The sequence below is a fragment of the Hyla sarda genome, chromosome 4 (assembly GCF_029499605.1).
Source record: "Hyla sarda isolate aHylSar1 chromosome 4, aHylSar1.hap1, whole genome shotgun sequence".
Classification (NCBI taxonomy): domain Eukaryota; kingdom Metazoa; phylum Chordata; class Amphibia; order Anura; family Hylidae; genus Hyla; species Hyla sarda.
Window position 1 is genome coordinate 292,739,677 of NC_079192.1, and position 20,369 is coordinate 292,760,045.

The following is a 20,369-nucleotide window of genomic DNA, read 5'->3' on the forward strand; positions in this document are numbered from 1 at the left end:
GGCAATCTCTGCAGCCCAAGAGTATTACGTTCAGACTTGCATGGGACTTAAGACAAAAAAGATAAACACCCTCGCTAATGGGGGTGGGTTGCAGTTGATTTAACCGTACTATATTTTTGGTTGACATATAGGTAACATCTGTATTGAGCTCCTTTAAAATTACTTCAGCCATTTGAAAGTTATGCTGGAACACACACACATTGAGTTTTATGTGCCACGTTTGCCCGATTTATAAGACGAGGTATAATCGGGGTAGTTTTAAATTCGGGCACTAGGGGCTGCATATGTTAGCTTGTGGTGGCGGTCCAGCTCCTCTTAAACAGTAGCCTAGCTTCTGGCTCTAATGTGCACCTCCCAGTAGTGCCTAGCACTGGGAGGAAGTGATCCTTCACTTGATGATGTCACATCTGCACGCTCTTTGCCTATGCAGCGGAGCCAAAGGGAAGGTAGCAACATCACAGATAAGCTTTTGAACTTGGACTGCTTAATTTAGGCCAGGTATACATAAGGGAACATGGAATTAGGGGACATAAAATAAGGGTCCATAAATGTAATGAGGTCAATGCACTGGTCAAGACCAGTATATGGAGGGTTAATCCAATCACTTTTTCCAATAGATCACCCCTTGGGGCAATACAATAGTACCCTAATTTCCCATATACCCTCTAAAATATTTAAACTTTATTGTTAATTAAATCAAAAAATATCCACACTTTTAAAAGGTATCAGAGCAGTACTCCCTGGTTTGTATCCAAGTACTGTAAATATCTCCACTGAGACTAATATCGCTATCTATCGCTGATAGGCACACTCAGCGATAGATAGCGATATTAGTCTCAGTGGAGATATTTACAGTACTTGGATACAAACCAGGGAGTACTGCTCTGATACCTTTTAAAAGTGTGGATATTTTTTGATTTAATTAACAATAAAGTTTAAATATTTTAGAGGGTATATGGGAAATTAGGGTACTATTGGTGTCACGATTCGGCTGGCTGGAGGTGGATCCTCTGTGCCAGAGAGGGATTGGCGTGGACCGTGCTGGTGGACCGGTTCTAAGTTGCTACTGGTATTCACCAGAGCCCGCCGCAAAGCGGGATGGTCTTGCAGCGGCGGTAGCAACCAGGTCGTATCCACCAGCAACGGCTCAACCTCTCTGACTGCTGAAGATAGGCGCGGTACAAGGGAGTAGACAAGAGCAAGGTCGGACGTAGCAGAAGGTCAGGGCAGGCAGCAAGGATCGTAGTCAGGGGCAACGGCAGGAGGTCTGGAACACAGGCTAGGAACATACAAGGAAACGCTTTCACTGGCACAATGGCAACAAGATCCGGCGAGGGAGTGCAGGGGAAGTGAAGTATAAATAGGGAGTGCACAGGTGAACACACTAAGCCAGCTGCGCCAATCAGTGGCGCAGTGGCCCTTTAAATTGCAGAGACCCGGCGCGCGCGCGCCCTAAGGAGCGGGGCCGCGCGCACCGGGACAAGACCGACGGAGAGCGAGTCAGGTACGGGAGCCGGGATGCGCATCGCGAGCGGGCGCCTCCCGCATCGCGAATCGCATCCCGGCTGAGAGAGGTATTGCAGCGCACCCGGTCAGCAGGTCTGACCGGGGCGCTGCAAATGCGAGGATGTTGCGAGCGCTCCGGGGAGGAGCGGGGACCCGGTGCGTTTGGCGTAACAGTACCCCCCCTTGGGTCTCCCCCTCTTCTTGGAGCCTGAGAACCTGAGGACAAGACTTTTGTCTAGGATGTTGTCCTCAGGTTCCCAGGATCTCTCCTCTGGACCACAGCCTTCCCAATCCACCAAGAAATTTTTTTTCCCTCTGACCGTCTTGGAGGCCAGAATCTCCTTCACGGAGAAGACGTCAGAAGAACTGGAAACAGGAGTGGGAGAAACAAGTTTGGGAGAGAAGCGGTTAATGATGAGTGGTTTAAGGAGAGAGACATGGAAGGCATTGGGAATACGAAGAGAAGGAGGAAGAAGGAGTTTGTAAGAGACAGGGTTAATCTGGCACAAGACTTTGAAAGGACCAAGATAGCGTGGTCCCAGTTTGTAACTGGGGACACGAAAGCGGACATATTTAGCGGAGAGCCATACCTTGTCTCCGGGAGCAAAAATGGGGGGAGTTCTTCTTTTCTTATCGGCAAACCTTTTCATGCGGGATGAAGCCTGTAAAAGAGAATTTTGGGTCTCTTTCCATATGGTGGAAAGATCACGAGTCACTTCATCCACAGCGGGCAAACCAGAGGGCAAGGGAGTAGGGAGGGGGGGAAGAGGGTGACGGCCGTACACCACGAAAAATGGGGACTTAGCAGAAGATTCGGAGACTCTGAAGTTGTATGAGAACTCGGCCCATGGTAGAAGATCTGCCCAGTCATCCTGGCGGGAGGAAACAAAATGCCGTAAATAGTCACCCAGGACCTGGTTAATTCTTTCTACTTGCCCATTGGATTGGGGATGATAAGAAGAAGAGAAGTTTAATTTAATCTTGAGCTGTTTACAGAGGGCCCTCCAGAATTTAGACACGAATTGGACGCCTCTATCCGAGACGATCTGCGTGGGCAAACCGTGAAGACGAAAAATGTGTACAAAAAATTGTTTTGCCAACTGAGGCGCTGAAGGAAGACCAGGAAGAGGAATAAAATGTGCCATCTTGGAAAATCGATCAACGACCACCCAAACAACAGTGTTGCCACGGGATGGGGGTAAGTCTGTAATAAAGTCCATACCAATCAGTGACCAAGGCTGTTCGGGGACAGGCAGAGGATGAAGGAGACCAGCAGGCTTCTGGCGAGGAGTCTTATCCCGGGCACAGACAGTACAGGCCCGCACAAAATCAACAACATCCGTCTCCAGAGTCGGCCACCAATAGAAACGAGAGATGAGTTGCAAGGATTTTTTGATGCCCGCATGGCCTGCGAGGTGGGAGGAGTGTCCCCATTTAAGAATCCCGAGACGCTGGCGTGGAGAAACGAAGGTCTTCCCTGGAGGAGTTTGCCTGATGGAGGCTGGAGAAGTGGAGATCAGACAGTCAGGAGGAATGATGTGTTGCGGAGAGAGCTCTACTTCCGAGGCATCCGAGGAACGAGAGAGGGCATCGGCCCTAATGTTCTTGTCGGCAGGGCGAAAATGAATTTCAAAGTTAAAACGGGCAAAGAACAACGACCACCTGGCCTGGCGAGGGTTCAGCCGTTGGGCAGACTGGAGATAGGAGAGATTCTTGTGATCAGTGTATATGATAACTGGAAATTTTGATCCCTCCAGCAGATGCCTCCATTCCTCAAGCGCCAATTTAATGGCCAGTAGTTCTCGATCCCCGATGGAGTAGTTTCTCTCCGCCGGAGAGAAGGTCCTAGAAAAAAAACCACAAGTAACAGCATGCCCGGAAGAATTTTTTTGTAGAAGGACAGCTCCAGCTCCCACTGAGGAGGCATCTACCTCCAATAGGAAGGGTTTAGATGGGTCAGATCTGGAGAGCACGGGAGCAGAAGAAAAGGCAGACTTGAGATGTTTAAATGCGTCTTCCGCTTGGGGAGACCAGGACTTGGGATTGGCATTTTTCTTGGTTAAAGCCACGATTGGAGCCACAATAGTGGAAAAGTGTGGAATGAATTGTCTGTAATAATTGGCGAACCCCAAAAAACGTTGGATAGCACGGAGTCCGGAGGGGCGTGGCCAATCTAAGACGGCAGAGAGTTTATCTGGGTCCATTTGTAGTCCCTGGCCAGAGACCAAGTATCCTAGGAAAGGAAGAGATTGACATTCAAACAGACATTTCTCCATTTTGGCATAAAGTTGATTGTCTCGAAGTCTCTGAAGAACCATGCGGACATGCTGGCGGTGTTCTTCTAAGTTGGCAGAAAAAATCAGAATATCGTCCAGATAAACCACAACACAGGAATATAAGAGATCACGAAAAATGTCATTAACAAAGTCTTGGAAGACGGCAGGGGCGTTGCACAGGCCAAAGGGCATGACCAGATACTCAAAGTGTCCATCTCTGGTGTTAAATGCAGTCTTCCATTCGTCCCCCTCCCTGATGCGGATGAGATTATAAGCACCTCTTAAGTCCAGTTTGGTAAAGATGTGGGCACCTTGTAGGCGATCAAAGAGTTCTGAGATAAGAGGTAGGGGGTAGCGGTTCTTTACCGTGATTTTATTAAGTCCGCGGTAATCAATGCAAGGACGTAGGGAGCCATCTTTTTTGGACACAAAAAAAAATCCAGCTCCGGCAGGAGAGGAGGATTTGCGGATAAACCCCTTTTTTAAATTTTCCTGGATGTACTCTGACATGGCAAGAGTCTCTGGAGCAGACAGAGGATAAATTCTGCCCCGGGGTGGAGTAGTACCCGGGAGGAGGTCAATAGGACAGTCATAAGGCCTGTGAGGAGGTAAAGTCTCAGCTTGCTTTTTGCAAAACACGTCAGCATAGTCCATATAAGCCTTAGGAAGACCGGTTACAGGGGGAACCACAGGGTCACGGCAGGGAGTACTGGGAACCGGTTTAAGACAGTCCTTGAAACAAGAAGTACCCCAGTTCTTGATTTCTCCTGTGGACCAATCAAGGGTTGGGGAATGGCGTTGAAGCCACGGTAATCCAAGAAGAATTTCGGAAGTGCAGTTGGAGAGGACCAAAAATTTAATTTTTTCGTGATGAGGTCCGATGCACATTAGGAGAGGTTCCGTGCGGTAACGCACGGTAAAGTCCAATCTTTCATTGTTAACAGAATTGATGTAGAGGGGTCTGGCGAGACTGGTCACCGGGATGTTGAACCTGTTGATGAGAGAGGCCAAAATAAAATTTCCTGCAGATCCGGAATCCAAGAAGGCCATAGTAGAGAAGGAGAAGGTAGAGGAAGATATCCGCACAGGCACAGTAAGGCGTGGAGAAGCAGAGTTGACATCAAGAACTGTCTCACCTTTGTGCGGAGTCAGCGTACGTCTTTCCAGGCGGGGAGGACGGATAGGACAATCCTTCAAGAAGTGTTCGGTACCGGCACAGTACAGGCACAGATTCTCCATGCGGCGTCGTGTCCTCTCTTGAGGTGTCAAGCGAGACCGGTCAACTTGCATAGCCTCCACGGCGGGAGGCACAGGAACGGATTGCAGAGGACCAGAGGAGAGAGGAGCCGGGGAGAAAAAACGCCTCGTGCGAACAAAGTCCATATCCTGGCGGAGCTCCTGACGCCTTTCGGAAAAACGCATGTCAATGCGGGTGGCCAGATGAATAAGTTCATGCAGGTTAGCAGGAATTTCTCGTGCGGCCAGCACATCTTTAATGTTGCTGGATAGGCCTTTTTTAAAGGTCGCGCAGAGGGCCTCATTATTCCAGGATAATTCGGAGGCAAGAGTACGGTTCTTTACCGTGATTTTATTAAGTCCGCGGTAATCAATGCAAGGACGTAGGGAGCCATCTTTTTTGGACACAAAAAAAAATCCAGCTCCGGCAGGAGAGGAGGATTTGCGGATAAACCCCTTTTTTAAATTTTCCTGGATGTACTCTGACATGGCAAGAGTCTCTGGAGCAGACAGAGGATAAATTCTGCCCCGGGGTGGAGTAGTACCCGGGAGGAGGTCAATAGGACAGTCATAAGGCCTGTGAGGAGGTAAAGTCTCAGCTTGCTTTTTGCAAAACACGTCAGCATAGTCCATATAAGCCTTAGGAAGACCGGTTACAGGGGGAACCACAGGGTCACGGCAGGGAGTACTGGGAACCGGTTTAAGACAGTCCTTGAAACAAGAAGTACCCCAGTTCTTGATTTCTCCTGTGGACCAATCAAGGGTTGGGGAATGGCGTTGAAGCCACGGTAATCCAAGAAGAATTTCGGAAGTGCAGTTGGAGAGGACCAAAAATTTAATTTTTTCGTGATGAGGTCCGATGCACATTAGGAGAGGTTCCGTGCGGTAACGCACGGTAAAGTCCAATCTTTCATTGTTAACAGAATTGATGTAGAGGGGTCTGGCGAGACTGGTCACCGGGATGTTGAACCTGTTGATGAGAGAGGCCAAAATAAAATTTCCTGCAGATCCGGAATCCAAGAAGGCCATAGTAGAGAAGGAGAAGGTAGAGGAAGATATCCGCACAGGCACAGTAAGGCGTGGAGAAGCAGAGTTGACATCAAGAACTGTCTCACCTTTGTGCGGAGTCAGCGTACGTCTTTCCAGGCGGGGAGGACGGATAGGACAATCCTTCAAGAAGTGTTCGGTACCGGCACAGTACAGGCACAGATTCTCCATGCGGCGTCGTGTCCTCTCTTGAGGTGTCAAGCGAGACCGGTCAACTTGCATAGCCTCCACGGCGGGAGGCACAGGAACGGATTGCAGAGGACCAGAGGAGAGAGGAGCCGGGGAGAAAAAACGCCTCGTGCGAACAAAGTCCATATCCTGGCGGAGCTCCTGACGCCTTTCGGAAAAACGCATGTCAATGCGGGTGGCCAGATGAATAAGTTCATGCAGGTTAGCAGGAATTTCTCGTGCGGCCAGCACATCTTTAATGTTGCTGGATAGGCCTTTTTTAAAGGTCGCGCAGAGGGCCTCATTATTCCAGGATAATTCGGAGGCAAGAGTACGGAATTGGATGGCGTACTCGCCAACAGAAGAATTACCCTGGACCAGGTTCAGCAGGGCAGTCTCAGCAGAAGAGGCTCGGGCAGGTTCCTCAAAGACACTTCGAATCTCCGTGAAGAAGGAGTGTACAGAGGCAGTGACGGGGTCATTGCGGTCCCAGAGCGGTGTGGCCCATGACAGAGCTTTCCCAGACAGAAGGCTGACTACGAAAGCCACCTTAGACCTTTCAGTAGGAAACTGGTCCGACATCATCTCCAAGTGCAGGGAACATTGCGAAAGAAAGCCACGGCAAAACTTAGAGTCCCCATCAAATTTATCCGGCAAGGATAATCGTAGGCCGGACGCGGCCACTCGCTGCGGAGGAGGTGCAGGAGCTGGCGGAGGAGATGATTGCTGAAGCTGTGGTAGTAGCTGCTGTAGCATCACGGTCAGTTGAGACAGCTGGTGGCCTTGTTGCGTTATCTGTTGCGACTGCTGGGCGACCACCGTGGTGAGGTCGGCGACAACTGGCAGTGGGACTTCAGCGGGATCCATGGCCGGATCTACTGTCACGATTCGGCTGGCTGGAGGTGGATCCTCTGTGCCAGAGAGGGATTGGCGTGGACCGTGCTGGTGGACCGGTTCTAAGTTGCTACTGGTATTCACCAGAGCCCGCCGCAAAGCGGGATGGTCTTGCAGCGGCGGTAGCAACCAGGTCGTATCCACCAGCAACGGCTCAACCTCTCTGACTGCTGAAGATAGGCGCGGTACAAGGGAGTAGACAAGAGCAAGGTCGGACGTAGCAGAAGGTCAGGGCAGGCAGCAAGGATCGTAGTCAGGGGCAACGGCAGGAGGTCTGGAACACAGGCTAGGAACACACAAGGAAACGCTTTCACTGGCACAATGGCAACAAGATCCGGCGAGGGAGTGCAGGGGAAGTGAAGTATAAATAGGGAGTGCACAGGTGAACACACTAATTAAGCCAGCTGCGCCAATCAGTGGCGCAGTGGCCCTTTAAATTGCAGAGACCCGGCGCGCGCGCGCCCTAAGGAGCGGGGCCGCGCGCGCCGGGACAAGACCGACGGAGAGCGAGTCAGGTACGGGAGCCGGGATGCGCATCGCGAGCGGGCGCCTCCCGCATAGCGAATCGCATCCCGGCTGAGAGAGGTATTGCAGCGCACCCGGTCAGCAGGTCTGACCGGGGCGCTGCAAATGCGAGGATGTTGCGAGCGCTCCGGGGAGGAGCGGGGACCCGGAGCGCTCGGCGTAACAATTGGATTGCCCCAAGGGGTGATCTATTGAATAAATGTAATGAGGGGCACTAATTAAAGGGATATGAATATGGTATAGAGGGACATGAAATGAGGGGACAATGTCCCTATGTAAGTAGTCTTACATTCAGCCCTTTGTTTTTTTTTCTTTCCTTTCAATAAGATCCAGAGTTGGGGGAGGGATGGATATCTTCTAATCAGGCAAATACAGTATATAGATACTAAATGTTAAACAGGTACTAATACTAGTTTCTCTATCTGCTCTATTGGGGGAGACAGACCATGGGTATATGCTGCTGTCACTAGGAGGCTTGACACTATGGTAACAAGAAAAGTCAGCCCCTCCCAGCAGGGTATACCCGCCTACAGGCACCTGAGCTAATCAGTTTAAGCTTAGTGTCTGTAGGAGGCAGACTCTAGTCTGGTTCCCCAGACCAGGTCAAACATTTTTTTTTATTTTTTTTTCAGATTAGGGACGTTTAGATTGTTCTCTCCCTTTTCTTTTCCTGTTTTTAGGTGGGGACTAAGGAACATAGCGTTCACTGTTTCCCCATTTGCGATTGAAGGGGCACAGACATCGTGGATGTACTGTCAACCCCTTCTCGCCAACGGTCAGCGCCTGGGGTTGCACCTCACTGGTCCGGGTCACCCTACCTCCCTGCTCGTCCCGCTGTTACAGCCAGGCATGATGCAGGTGACTAGAGCTGAATGAAGACGTCTTTTAGGTAAGTTCTTCTGACTAAGGTGATTATTTTTTCCCCTTTCTTTCAGGTCTTTAGGTACTTTCATCCTCTTGAGACCCCCTATTTTGAGCCCACTCCTCTTTATTAGGCGCACAATCTAGTTTCCCTTCTCTGTCAATGAGCACTGTGTGCCCGCAGAGGTGTTACCAGAGCCAATGAGAGACGCTTTTAGTTAAGCTCGGCCTCTCTCTTATCATTGGTCCAGTATCCCTCCCCTTCACTTTCTTCCTCAGCTGTGGACCGAAGTTCTCCTCACAGCAGCTACCTTACTGGGGACCGTTGTCCCTCCTTCATATCAACATATTTGAACTGAGGGCAATCTATCTTTGTCTGTGCCATTGGGAGATGCTTCTTCGGGACTGTCTTGTTCGTGTCTAGGCGGACAACTCCACTGCTGTGGTGTATATCAATCGCCACGGTGGCACTCTCAGCTCGGCGCCGAAGGCCAAGGTGTCCAAGATTCTTCTCTGGGCGGAGCTCAGAGTGCCGGCCATCAAAGCAATCCACATTTCGGGAGTATCCAACAGGGAAGCAGACTTTCTCAGCCGATTTTCCCCCGACCCTGGCGAGTGGTCTCTTCATCAGGAGAGGTTTTTAGAGATCTGCAACTTCTGGGGCACTCCAGACATGAACCTATTTGCTTCACGCCGCAACCAGAAGATTCCTCACTTTGTGGCGAAGTCCCTAGATCCCTTGGCTCTGGCCGTGGATGCCCTGGTGATTCCTTGGTCGGACTTTGCCCTACCTTATCTTTTCCATCCTCTTCCCCTCCTTCCCAGGGTCCTGAGGAAACTTAAAGCAGAGGGCGTTCCCGCCGTTCTCGTGGCTCCGGACTGGCCCAGGAGGGCGTGGTACGCCGACGGGGTCCGACTGCTGGACGACGTTCCGCTGCGCCTCCCTCTTCGTCCAGACCTTCTCTCTCAATGTCCCCTTTGCCACCCCAATTTACTGTCACTGCATTTGAGGGCATGGAGGTTGAGACCACGGTTCTGAGGGCTCAGGGTTTCTCCCCCCCCCCCCCCCCCAGGTGATTTGCACTATGCTCAGGGCACGCAAGCCCTCTTCTACAACGATTTACCACCGTACTTGGCGGTCTTATTTTCGTTGGTGTGAATCTCACGCCTTTTCTCCTGTTATGTTCTCTCTCCCTCGACTTCTTTCCTTTTTGCGGTCAGGGCTAGAACAACAGTTAGCTCTCAGTTCCCTTGTGGGGCCGGTTTCGGCATTTCCATTCTTTTTCAACATCCTCTGGCGTCCGATCCCCATATCTGGACTTTTCTTCATGGAGTGGCCCACGCAGCCCCTCTTTACAGGTCCCCATACACCACCTTGGGACTTGAACTTAGTTCTTGGTGCCCTGCAGGGTGCTCCCTTTGAACCTCTCAGGGACATTCCTCTTTGCCTCTTTTCCTGGAAGGTGCCATTCCTTATCGCTATTACCTCTATTAGGACAGTTTCGGAGCTGGCAGCTCTCTCCTGCCATTCCCCCTTCCTTATCATACACCAGGACAAAGTTGTTTTCCATCCAATTCCGTCCTTCTTACCAAAGGTTGTTTCTGTTTTTCATCTCAATGAGGACATCGTCCTTCCATCCTTTTGTCCGGCTCCATCTCATCCCAAGGAACGTTTGCTCGACAAACTGGATGTGGTGAGGGCTGTTCGGACCTATCTCTTAGTCACTTCTTCTTTTGGTCAGAGTGACTCCTTTTTTGTTCTTACGGAAGGTCGCTGTAAAGGACAACCTGCTTCTAAGGCCACCATTTCTCAGTGGAGCCGATCTGCTATTTCGGAAGCCTACCGCTGCAAGGGGAAGACCCCACCCTTCAGGGTTTCTGCTCATTCCACTCGTTCTGTCGGGGCTCCCTGGGCTCTCCGCAACAAGGCTTCGGCCTCGCTGGTTTGTAAAGAGGCCACCTGGTCGTCTTTGCACACCTTCACTAAATTCTATCAGGTTCATACTTTTGCATCCACGTATGCTAGTCTGGGCCGCAAAGTGTTGCAGGCGGCGGTGGTCCAGCCTTCCGCCTGACTGTTTTTCCTTTGCCCAGGGACTGCTTTGGTACATCCCATGGTCTGTGTCCCCCAATGGAGCCGATAGAGAAAAGGAGATTTTTATGCTTACCGTAAAATCTTTCTCGAAGGATCCATTGGGGAACACAGCACCCGCCCTTATTTTCTCTGGTGTTCCTGGTTCGGCTACCTGTCCGAGAGTGTGTTCAGTTAATTTTTATTCTGTGGTTTCCTCGGACAGTTCGTGTTTTTTTTCTCGCCTGTCGGTCCTCTCCTACTGCTCTGGGACTAAAACTGGTTAGCTCAGGTGCCTGTAGGCGGGTATACCCTGCTGGGAGGGGCCAACTTTTCTTGTTACCATAGTGTCAAGCCTCCTAGTGACAGCAGCATATAGCATATACCCATGGTCTGTGTCCTTCGAGCAAGAGATTTTACGGTAAGCATAAAAATCTCCCTTTTTACATTATCAGGGTATTTCCTTGTAAGTGTCTAAATATTTTTATTTTTAATTCTGTTTCAGTACCATTCTCTTAAGAGGTATGTAGCCTGTCTGGTGCTGCTTTTAGATTATCAAGGCTCAGCTCATAAGTCCCACAACCATCCTTGACATAAAGTGTTAAACTGGGCACCTTTTCTGTCTTTAAAGTACCTTTATTCCATGACAGATGTGCTGTAATATATTCTCCAGACAGGCATCCCACGTACAGTCTTTGGTTGTGATCATGAAATATTGCAACGTCATGTACACAGCATAGCTGTTTACAGGCTTCACTTTGTCGGTGGGAGAAGAAAGAGTGGAGTCAGCGTTACTGAGGAGGTTCTCCAAGGTAAACATGCTGTTAAATATGTTTTTGGACTTAGGTCAGCACACCTAACAGATGCATAATGATTTGGGCAATGAAGGGGCCTTGTGTGTCCACGCAGTGAGATTATACTGCCACATATAGGGTTTCTAGATATAGGGAAGTGAGATGTCTGCTTCGAGATGCATCTGCTTTAAGTAGCAACACAAAGATAAATGCTAGGGCAGAATATAAAATATATTTCATACTTCTTTGTACCGATCCATTGAGCAATTACTTGCCTATCATAATTTATTGTAGCACATAACTGTGTAACAATAGGGTGGATTGTTAGGACTTATGTTTTCAAAGCAATTTGACAGATCAACAGTGCAGTCTACTTGTCTTTTCACTTGTGCCATGAATCTGTGTGGATTTCTTATATTGCATTTTAGGACAGCAAAGTTACCGCTGGAGCTTTCTATAGTGCTATGTAGTATTTGCAAGCAAAAAGCAGTTTACTTCCTCCACCCGCACGGTGTGATTGACTACTATGCATATATGCAAACTCAAAGGGAAAGCTGTTTGAGTGGAGGAAACTTGGACCCAAAATTCTTTCTCTATTATGGCTGATTTTTACAGAAAAATTGCTAACCGAGACCCATAAAAGCAAAGCTTCAATAATGCAGCATTAAAACAATTGATACATAAATAGCCACTATCTCCTCTGCTGCCAGAACTGAGAGTGCTGTACACACCTATTAATTGCGACCTCTAGCACAATTTTAGTAACAACACTGTGTCTGCAAAGACTAGTCACCCATTGGCTCCGTTGTCTCTTACTAGGCATCTACACATACATATACATGCATAGCCATAACAGACCGAATTTAACAAATTTAAAAAAGGTAAAAGGTATAGATTTGAATAGACCTTTACCTGGACCAAGCTTACAATAAATTCTATACAGGCTGTAGGTATAGGCCTTATCATGATACATGGAATAGCCTTCCTGTAGAAATGGTAGCTGCAAATACAGAATTTAAGCATGCATGGAGTACACATAAGTCTATTCTTTATATAATGTAGGGCCAGGGGCTATTATAGTATTCAAAATATTGGGCAGACTAGATGGGCCAAATGGTTCTTTTCTGTGGACACTTTCTAACCTCAGCTGTGTCTTAGGGTGCATTCAAACCATGATATCCCCCCGTGCCCGCGCCATCCACCATTCATTTCAATGAGCCAGACAGAGTCAGCTAGTGACTCTGGACGCCTTATTTTTGGACCGTCTCTGGTTTTATTGCCGGACTGAAACCGCAGAAGACCACAGTTTTCAGTAAGGCAACAGAAACTGATACAGTCCAAAAATGAGCCGACCGGAGTCACTGATTGCGGGAGGTCCGACCACTAGGACACCCAGCGATCTCTCCTACTGGGGCCCGGCCACTTATGCCGTGCAGAGTGCCATGTGCTTCTGAACAGAAGGGATTTGGTGCCAAACAAGCAATGCATTCTAAGGAGCAGCAAAACCTTTATTCAGCGGGAGTTTTGGGGCAGGGATCTTTCCAGTGACCACTTCTGACAAGTCTCTTCTTTATCTTCCAACAACCTGCCTCTTTCCCTGCCTATAAGATTTCTGCAAGACTGTGACTGCAATGATGGATTTTCTGTGGAAAACCCATGGCCAACAAAAGGATAGTGAATACAAATGTAATTTTCAAAACCACATTTAGCCGAAATAAAAACCAAGCTGTAATTGTTTATGGGCAATTTGGACAGTTTTTGTTTTACACAGGTTTTATTTATCTCACCCTTGCCATTGCAATTGCTGTCAATACTTGCATGACTATGGCGTGGCCTTGGTCACCAAAAAAAGAGGTCCAGTCAGGGCTGTATTTACAATTAGCCACCTTAGCCCGCTCCCGGTGTTAAAAACGGGGTAATTCCGTGACCCCGCATCACACCGTGTCTGTCCCAGCAGCTAATCATAGCCGGGACCCTGGGCAAACAGCGTGCGGCACCGATCGTTGTACTGCGCGCTGTTAACCCTTCAGACGCGGTGATCAAAGTTGACCGCCACATCTGAAAACGAAAGTAAACGGTTCCCGGCAGCTCAGTCGGGCTGATCGGGTCATCGCGATAAAATCGCGATGTTCCGATCAGCTGGGACGCAGGCGGAGGTCTCCTTACCTGTGTCCGTGGCGTCCGATCGGGGTTTGATTGCTCCAAGCCTGAACTACAGGCTTGAGCAATCGAGCCCCTATCTCGCTGATCCGTGCAGAGCTATGGCTCTGCAGGGATCAGCATAGGTGATCAGTGTGTGCAGTGCTATAGCACTGCAAAAAAAAGTGAGAAAAAATTAACAAAGGTCATTTAACCCCTTCCCTAATAAAAGTTCAAATCACCCCCTTTTCCCATAAAAAAAATAATAAACTGTGTAAATAAAAATAAACATGTGGTTTCGCCGCGTGCGTAAATGTCCGAACTATAAAAATATATCATTAATTAAACCGCACGGTCAATGGCGTACGCGCAGAAAAATTCCAAAGCCCAAAATAACGTCTTTTTGGTTGCTTTTTATATAATGAAAAAATGAATAAAAGCGATCAAAAAGTGCGATCAATACAAAAATTGTACCGCTAAAAACGTCAGATCACGGTGCAATAAATGAGCCCTCATACCGCCCTATACGCAAAAAAAAAAAAAAGTTATAGGGGTCAGAACATGACAATTTTAAACGTATAAATTTCCGTGCATGTAGTTATGATTTTTTCCAGAAGTAATACAAAATCAAACCGATATAAGTAGGGTATTATTTTAATCGTATGGACCTACAGAATAAAGATAAGGTGTCATTTTTACTGAAAAGTTTACTGCCTAGAAACGGAAGCCCCCAAAAATTACAAAATGGCGTTTTTTCTTCAATTTCGTCGCACAATGATTTTTTTTTTCCGTTTCGCTGTAGACTTTTGGGTAAAATGACTGATGTCACTGCAAAGCAGAATTGGTGGCGCAAAAAATAAGCCATCATATGGATTTTTAGGTGCAAAATTGAAAGGGTTATGATTTTTAAAAGGTGAGGAGGAAAAAACAAAAGTGCAAAAACCGAAAACCCCTCAGTTAATTGAATCTACAATTGAATCTACATTTATGTAATGCATGTGGCTTTTACTGCTTATTTGTGGCAGATCTGCATTAAAAAATTCTGACACTTCTGAAATCATCCTAATAAAGTATGAGCGCCTAAGGCCGTACAAGCCATTAATATGGCCCTGGGTACAGGACATAGTGGAGAGGGTGGATGGAGTGGCAGGTTGCATGTGTGTGCTGTGTCCATCAACTGCTTGCTTTACCATAACATTTCTAGCAATACTGAATCTGGAGTGTATGGCAGTGTATGTTGGAACCCTGTCTTTGAGGGTTTAAATGCAAAATGGTTAAAATTGCAAATATATTTTCAGCCTTTTATTGCTTTTTGAGCTTTTTTGGGCCTTTTTTTTATAACTTTGTGCCGCTATTTTGGCTGTACTTATTTTCATTTTTTCTGGACTATAGCAACATCTTTATCAAAAAAATTAAAGCTATTTGTGAACATATTTAAGAATGATGAGTGCTACACGTTTTATTTACAATGAACTGTATATTAGAGCTAAGAGGATCCGACAAGTTGGAGGAGATATGATCTCCTTCTGGCAGGTCATAGTTATCTACAAAACAATTATTGGTAATAAGAGCATATGATTGATATGTAATTTCTTATGCCCTTGTGAGAGCTTTACTATTAATAAAATCAGATTTTTTTTAAACCATTTATTCTGATGTAATATTGAGACTTTTGATACTAATTAAAATTACTGATATATTATCCATTTAAATAACATATATACACACACACACACATTTTATTAACATTTTTACAAGATGTAATTAATCAAAGTAATAATATTATATAAGAAACTTGAATAAACTTGTATAAATTTAAAATAAAACAACTGATTTTAATATTGATAAAGTAGTTATATGGGAAGCACTTTTTTATATTTGATTTTGCTCAAACAGCTAATTAGTACCGCATTTTTTGCCCTATAGGACGCACCGGCGTCTATTTCTAGGTGCAAAATCTAAAAAATTCAAGATTTTGTACCCAATAGTGGTCTTCAACCTGCGGACCTCCAGATGTAGTTTTGCAACATCTGGAGGTCCGCAGATTGAAGACCACTGCATAGGAGGTAATACTCACGTGTCCCCGCCGCTCCGGACCCGTCACCGCTGCCCTGGATGTCGCTCCATCGCTGTCGCCGTGTCCCCGTCGCTCTGCTGCCGGCCTGCTGCTGAACGTCTCTGCTGCCGGCCGGGTATCCTCACTTTCCGTCGCCGCCATCACGTCGTTACGCACGCCGACGCACGTACGCGACGACGTGATGACGAGGAAGGAGAGCGCCGGCCATACAGGGGATCCCTGAACGGAGAAGACACCGAGGAGGCAGGTAAGGTCCCTCCCGGTGTCCTGTAAGCACTAACCCGGCTATTCAGTCGAGCTGTTCAGGACCACCGCGGTGAAATCGTGGCGGTCCCGAACAGCCCGACTGAACAGCCGGGTTAGTGTCACTTTCCCTTCAGACACAGCGGTCAGCTTTGATCGCCGCGTCTGAAGGTTTAATACAGGGCATCACCGCGATTGGTGATGTCCTGCATTAGCCGCGGGTCCCGGCCGTTGATGGCCACAGGGACCGCCGCAATAGGGGTGTATTCGCCGTATAAGATGCACCGATTTTTTCCCCCCCAGTTTTGGGGAAGAAAAAGTGCGTCTTATACGGCAAAAAATACGGTACTTGCCTTTCTTGCTTCTCGACACCACCACTATAATAGAACCCAAGTCCTGCTATGCAGCACTACTGGGATCATGGTCAGCACGAGGAATTGACAGCTCAGTGCTCGCTATATAATCTCCATAATCTGTCAAAACAAATCTACAGTGACACAGTGGTAAAATGAAGTCTTATCAAATATTGAATACATTTCAATAATTTTGATAATTAATGAATTATAAACGTTCAGCTTTCTCTCAGCAAATTAATCTTTTGAACCTTCAGGATTTGTATTCAAATGTTAAACGTATGTGATATGTTATTTGTGTTATTGTGTTACTTGTAAAGTGATTTATTTTCTGAAGTCTAGCAACGACGTAAATAAAATGTTTTCTGTTAATGGATTCAGATTTTTACAGTCTCTTAGTGTTTTAATGAGTGTAGGCAAAATAGCCAGTCAGTATACTGCCTGCTTGACTTTCCCTTACAAATAATGCTTGGCTTGTGTGCATTAATCCAGGGATTTTCCGCAGATAAACTGCTGGAATGAAGCCTTGTAATCACATCCTCTTCATCAGTCGTTTTTCTCTTTCAGGTATTTGCTCTGCTGTGGATAGCAGACTGGATGGTGCATCACATTTGGAGGAAAGGAAAGGATCCAGACAGTTTTTCCATTCCGTATCTTACTGCATTAGGAGATCTTTTAGGAACTGCTTTACTTGCCATCAGTTTCCATATTCTTTGGCTCATTGGGGACAGAGATGGTGATGTAGGTGACTAGCACATATATCTTGGACTTCCAGCCTCGTAGTATGCTTAGATAATCATTCCTGGAAGAAATACACAAAACTACTATTAAAATCTAATTCCATGCTAAACCAACCAAACAGGACATTTTGTTTTTAATTCAGGGTTTATAAAAATTCTTGAATTTTTACAAATTTCCAGTTATCGGTAACTGTAACATTACGGAACAACAAGATGGTGGGAGGCGGGGTTGTATATTTTGCTAACTGCACTTTACCTTTTGACTTATGCATGTTTCATGGTTTTGCTTTTCAAATCCAGAGAGTATTTCGTGGCTCCAGGTGGGTTTTAATGTAATACATATTTTTTCTTTATTTTATGTAACATTATGACTGATTTTAGTAGCATAAATAATAATAATGGTACGTATGGTTTTTCTTGTGTCTAACTCTGAGTTTTACATTTTTATGTAATTTATTTGGTTTCTCCTACATTTTTCGGTGGCTATCTGTTGTAAACGTTTGAAAAAGCAAACTATTGCTAGTGAGAGGAATATAATAAAAGCTGTCATTACCCTATATGTTTTAAGGATTGCCAACTTTTAGCTAAATCACATTTCCCCTACTTCCTAGATATCCATAAAATTAGATATATATTTTAATGTAATATGTATTGTACACAAAACTATTCACATATTGGTGCATTGGTCAATGAAGTATTTCAGATCAATGCTGTACATTTCCTACAGAAGTGCCTCATAGGCCAATGATAATTTTATTAACTAGTATATGGCTGTGCCAATTTTTTGATGTAAAAAAAAAAAAAATAATTGGAAGTTGGGAATAATTTTACATGTGCAATGTTGGTCAGATGTTTATGTAAAAAATAGAGTTTAGTAATTCAGCACAACTACATAGTAAGGTCCTAGTAGAAAATCATTTTTGGTCCTTTCCATGAAGACAGTTTAGGTAATAAACCAATGAAAAAAAAGCTGTGATACTAAGATTTTTTTTTTTTAGTATCTCATTCTTAAAAAATGGATCCCAGTGAACACTGTAAGGTTTTAATAAGGTGGAATTTAATAAGTCCGTCATTTTTTCATGCCAGTCTTAAAGGGCTACTCCACTGGCCAGTGTTCGGAACATTTAGTTCTGAACGCTGTGTGCGTGCTGCGTGGTCTCCTCAGTGACAGCCATCATGCGCCCTCCCACAGACTTGCATTGAGGGGGCGTGGCCTGAACTCATGAGGGGCTTGGCCAACCCCCGCAGTGCGCACACAGTGTTGTTAACTAAATGTTCCGAACGCTGGCCAGTGGAGTACCCCTTTAAATAATCCCCTCCAGTATAATATCACACTGGATTTATCCAGAGGTGCCTGCCTCTTGTTGAATTCAAACTAAAACAAGACACAAACAGCGCTCCTTAGTGTGATAACATTTAAGACCAGGATTGTTATAGTAAAAGGTGTGCTTACCACATAGTTACACTCCACCAAGTGGAACTATGGAACAGAGTAGTAATATGAGTGCCTGCAGTCACTCCACGTCCAACCTCAAACATAAAAGCCAAAATTTCCTTCAACATAGCAACAGGATTTAGAGGCGCTGGACACACAGACTAAAGGGATTTCAAGTTTAATCACTCATGATGCAACACGTTTCACAGTAAGACTGCTTTATCAGGCAATCTTGTTGAATTCAGAACATGTCAGGCTACCCATGCAGCAGTCTCAGAAATCTGCACCAGGTCTGAGCTATATTGACCAAAGACCAAACACACTTGTAAGGAATAACCTAAAGTAGGGGGTTTAGTAAATACTGACACTGTACTACCCTTACTAAGCCATCTAAGGCATAATGTAATGTGACCTCCTATATTGAAAGAACCTAAACACAGAACTACTTGGAGTCACTTAATATAAAATATTATATTTATTGGCATAGATTAAAAAACCATCGGGTTTCAAGAAAAAAATTAGGGGGGGGGGGGGGGAGGCTGGGGGACAGCATCACAAAAATTCAGCAACATCACCGGCACAACTGCCAATCAAGATGGTGGTAGGTGGGTATATACTTCTTTAAGGTGCACGTAATATGAATAGTAGCAATATGGAACAGAAAACCATACAGTAACTGAACAGTATAATATTAAAATGAAAGTGCCATAAGCATAAAGTGCTATAAATCTAAAGGAACCGCATCAGTGCAATGGGATAATACAATACCCACACAGGAAAGTGCCAGGCAGAGACCGGGATGGCGCCACTCCTACGAGAGTTCGGCACGCTGACCTTCGTCCGGTCTGAGCTAATATAGGTGTCCACTACAACTTACACCTGACAGCAGGGGTAAATTGCAGTAAATTTTGAGCACAGAGCCAGCCACACTCTTTATATGAAATCCATTGTAAGCCCCACCTAATTGACAAGTGCTGTGGAAATCGGTAAAAGACACAAATTCTGGAAACTTTTTACCGATAAGAAAAGGCACAAAGTATCAAATTATAGCCAAAATCTGTGTATTTGTTCTACTGTAGTACAATCATTGGAGGGAGAACTGTATGCCAAAGGGAATTTTTTTCAGGATACACGAATAAGAGTCTAAACTTGGAGGACTAACTTTATCTGCCTTGTACTGTCTTGACCCTTGGTAGTAAATTCGGCACTTTTAAGATGATGAATATATTTTAATATGGACTATTGTGTTGTATTTTACTTATGAAGAGAAAAGTGTTGTGCATCCTCTTTCTCCTCCATACCTCCTCTATTTAAATTTTTTTATTGACTTAAATGTTACTATTTGAAATGAATACATGAGAATATTTTATGTGTCAAATGTTGTTACATCATTAACCTTTATCCTTTGCCAACTCGCGGGTTGAATACACGTTTTATCAATGGATTTAGGCTATTTATCATTGTATTATTCACTAAACTGAACAGTACACACAGCAAAGCCCGATTCTGGCAATAAAGTCTGTGAAACAGTCAATATTTTGTCTTTGAGTGTTTAATTATTTTATCAGATTTAGGGTAGGGTCACACATAGCGTAAACACTGTGTATTTGATGCACATGTTTTTATCAGTGGTAGCAAAGTATATGGGTGTTTATTATTACTCCCATAGACTTTGCTAGCACAGAAAAATGCAAGTTTTTTTTTGCATGAGGTTTTTATTTTATCAAATACAAAACCATACAAACAAGAACATCAGGTAGACATAGCGCAAATGCATCAGAGACTCATGCATAAATGCCAAGCAAAGCTATACAAGCATGAATTCCAGGGCATAATAAAAACAATCAGCACAGTCAGGACGACCTGATAAAATAATCCAAGCCTGAACAAGCAAGGAGAATAAAGGAAAAAAAAATTAACTAATACTAAAATCATCCAACAGGGTAAGGCAAAGATAGGTAAATAAAATGGACCAATGCTAGAGATATTCAACAGGGTAGACCA

At 45.6% G+C, this 20,369-nt stretch overlaps 1 protein-coding gene across 6 annotated transcripts in view; it reads left to right on the plus strand.

The window, feature by feature from the left end:
- Positions 1 to 19,487, plus strand: part of SLC41A2 (solute carrier family 41 member 2) — a 112,448-nt gene extending 92,961 nt beyond the window's left edge. For all 6 annotated transcript variants that reach the window (XM_056574504.1, XM_056574501.1, XM_056574506.1 and 3 more), the window contains one exon: positions 16,758 to 19,487. In XM_056574504.1, the coding sequence (XP_056430479.1) occupies positions 16,758 to 16,943 (186 nt within the window). In that variant the 3' untranslated portion in view covers positions 16,944 to 19,487. The remainder of the gene's footprint in view (positions 1 to 16,757) is intronic.
- The last annotated feature ends 882 nt before the right edge of the window (positions 19,488 to 20,369 follow it).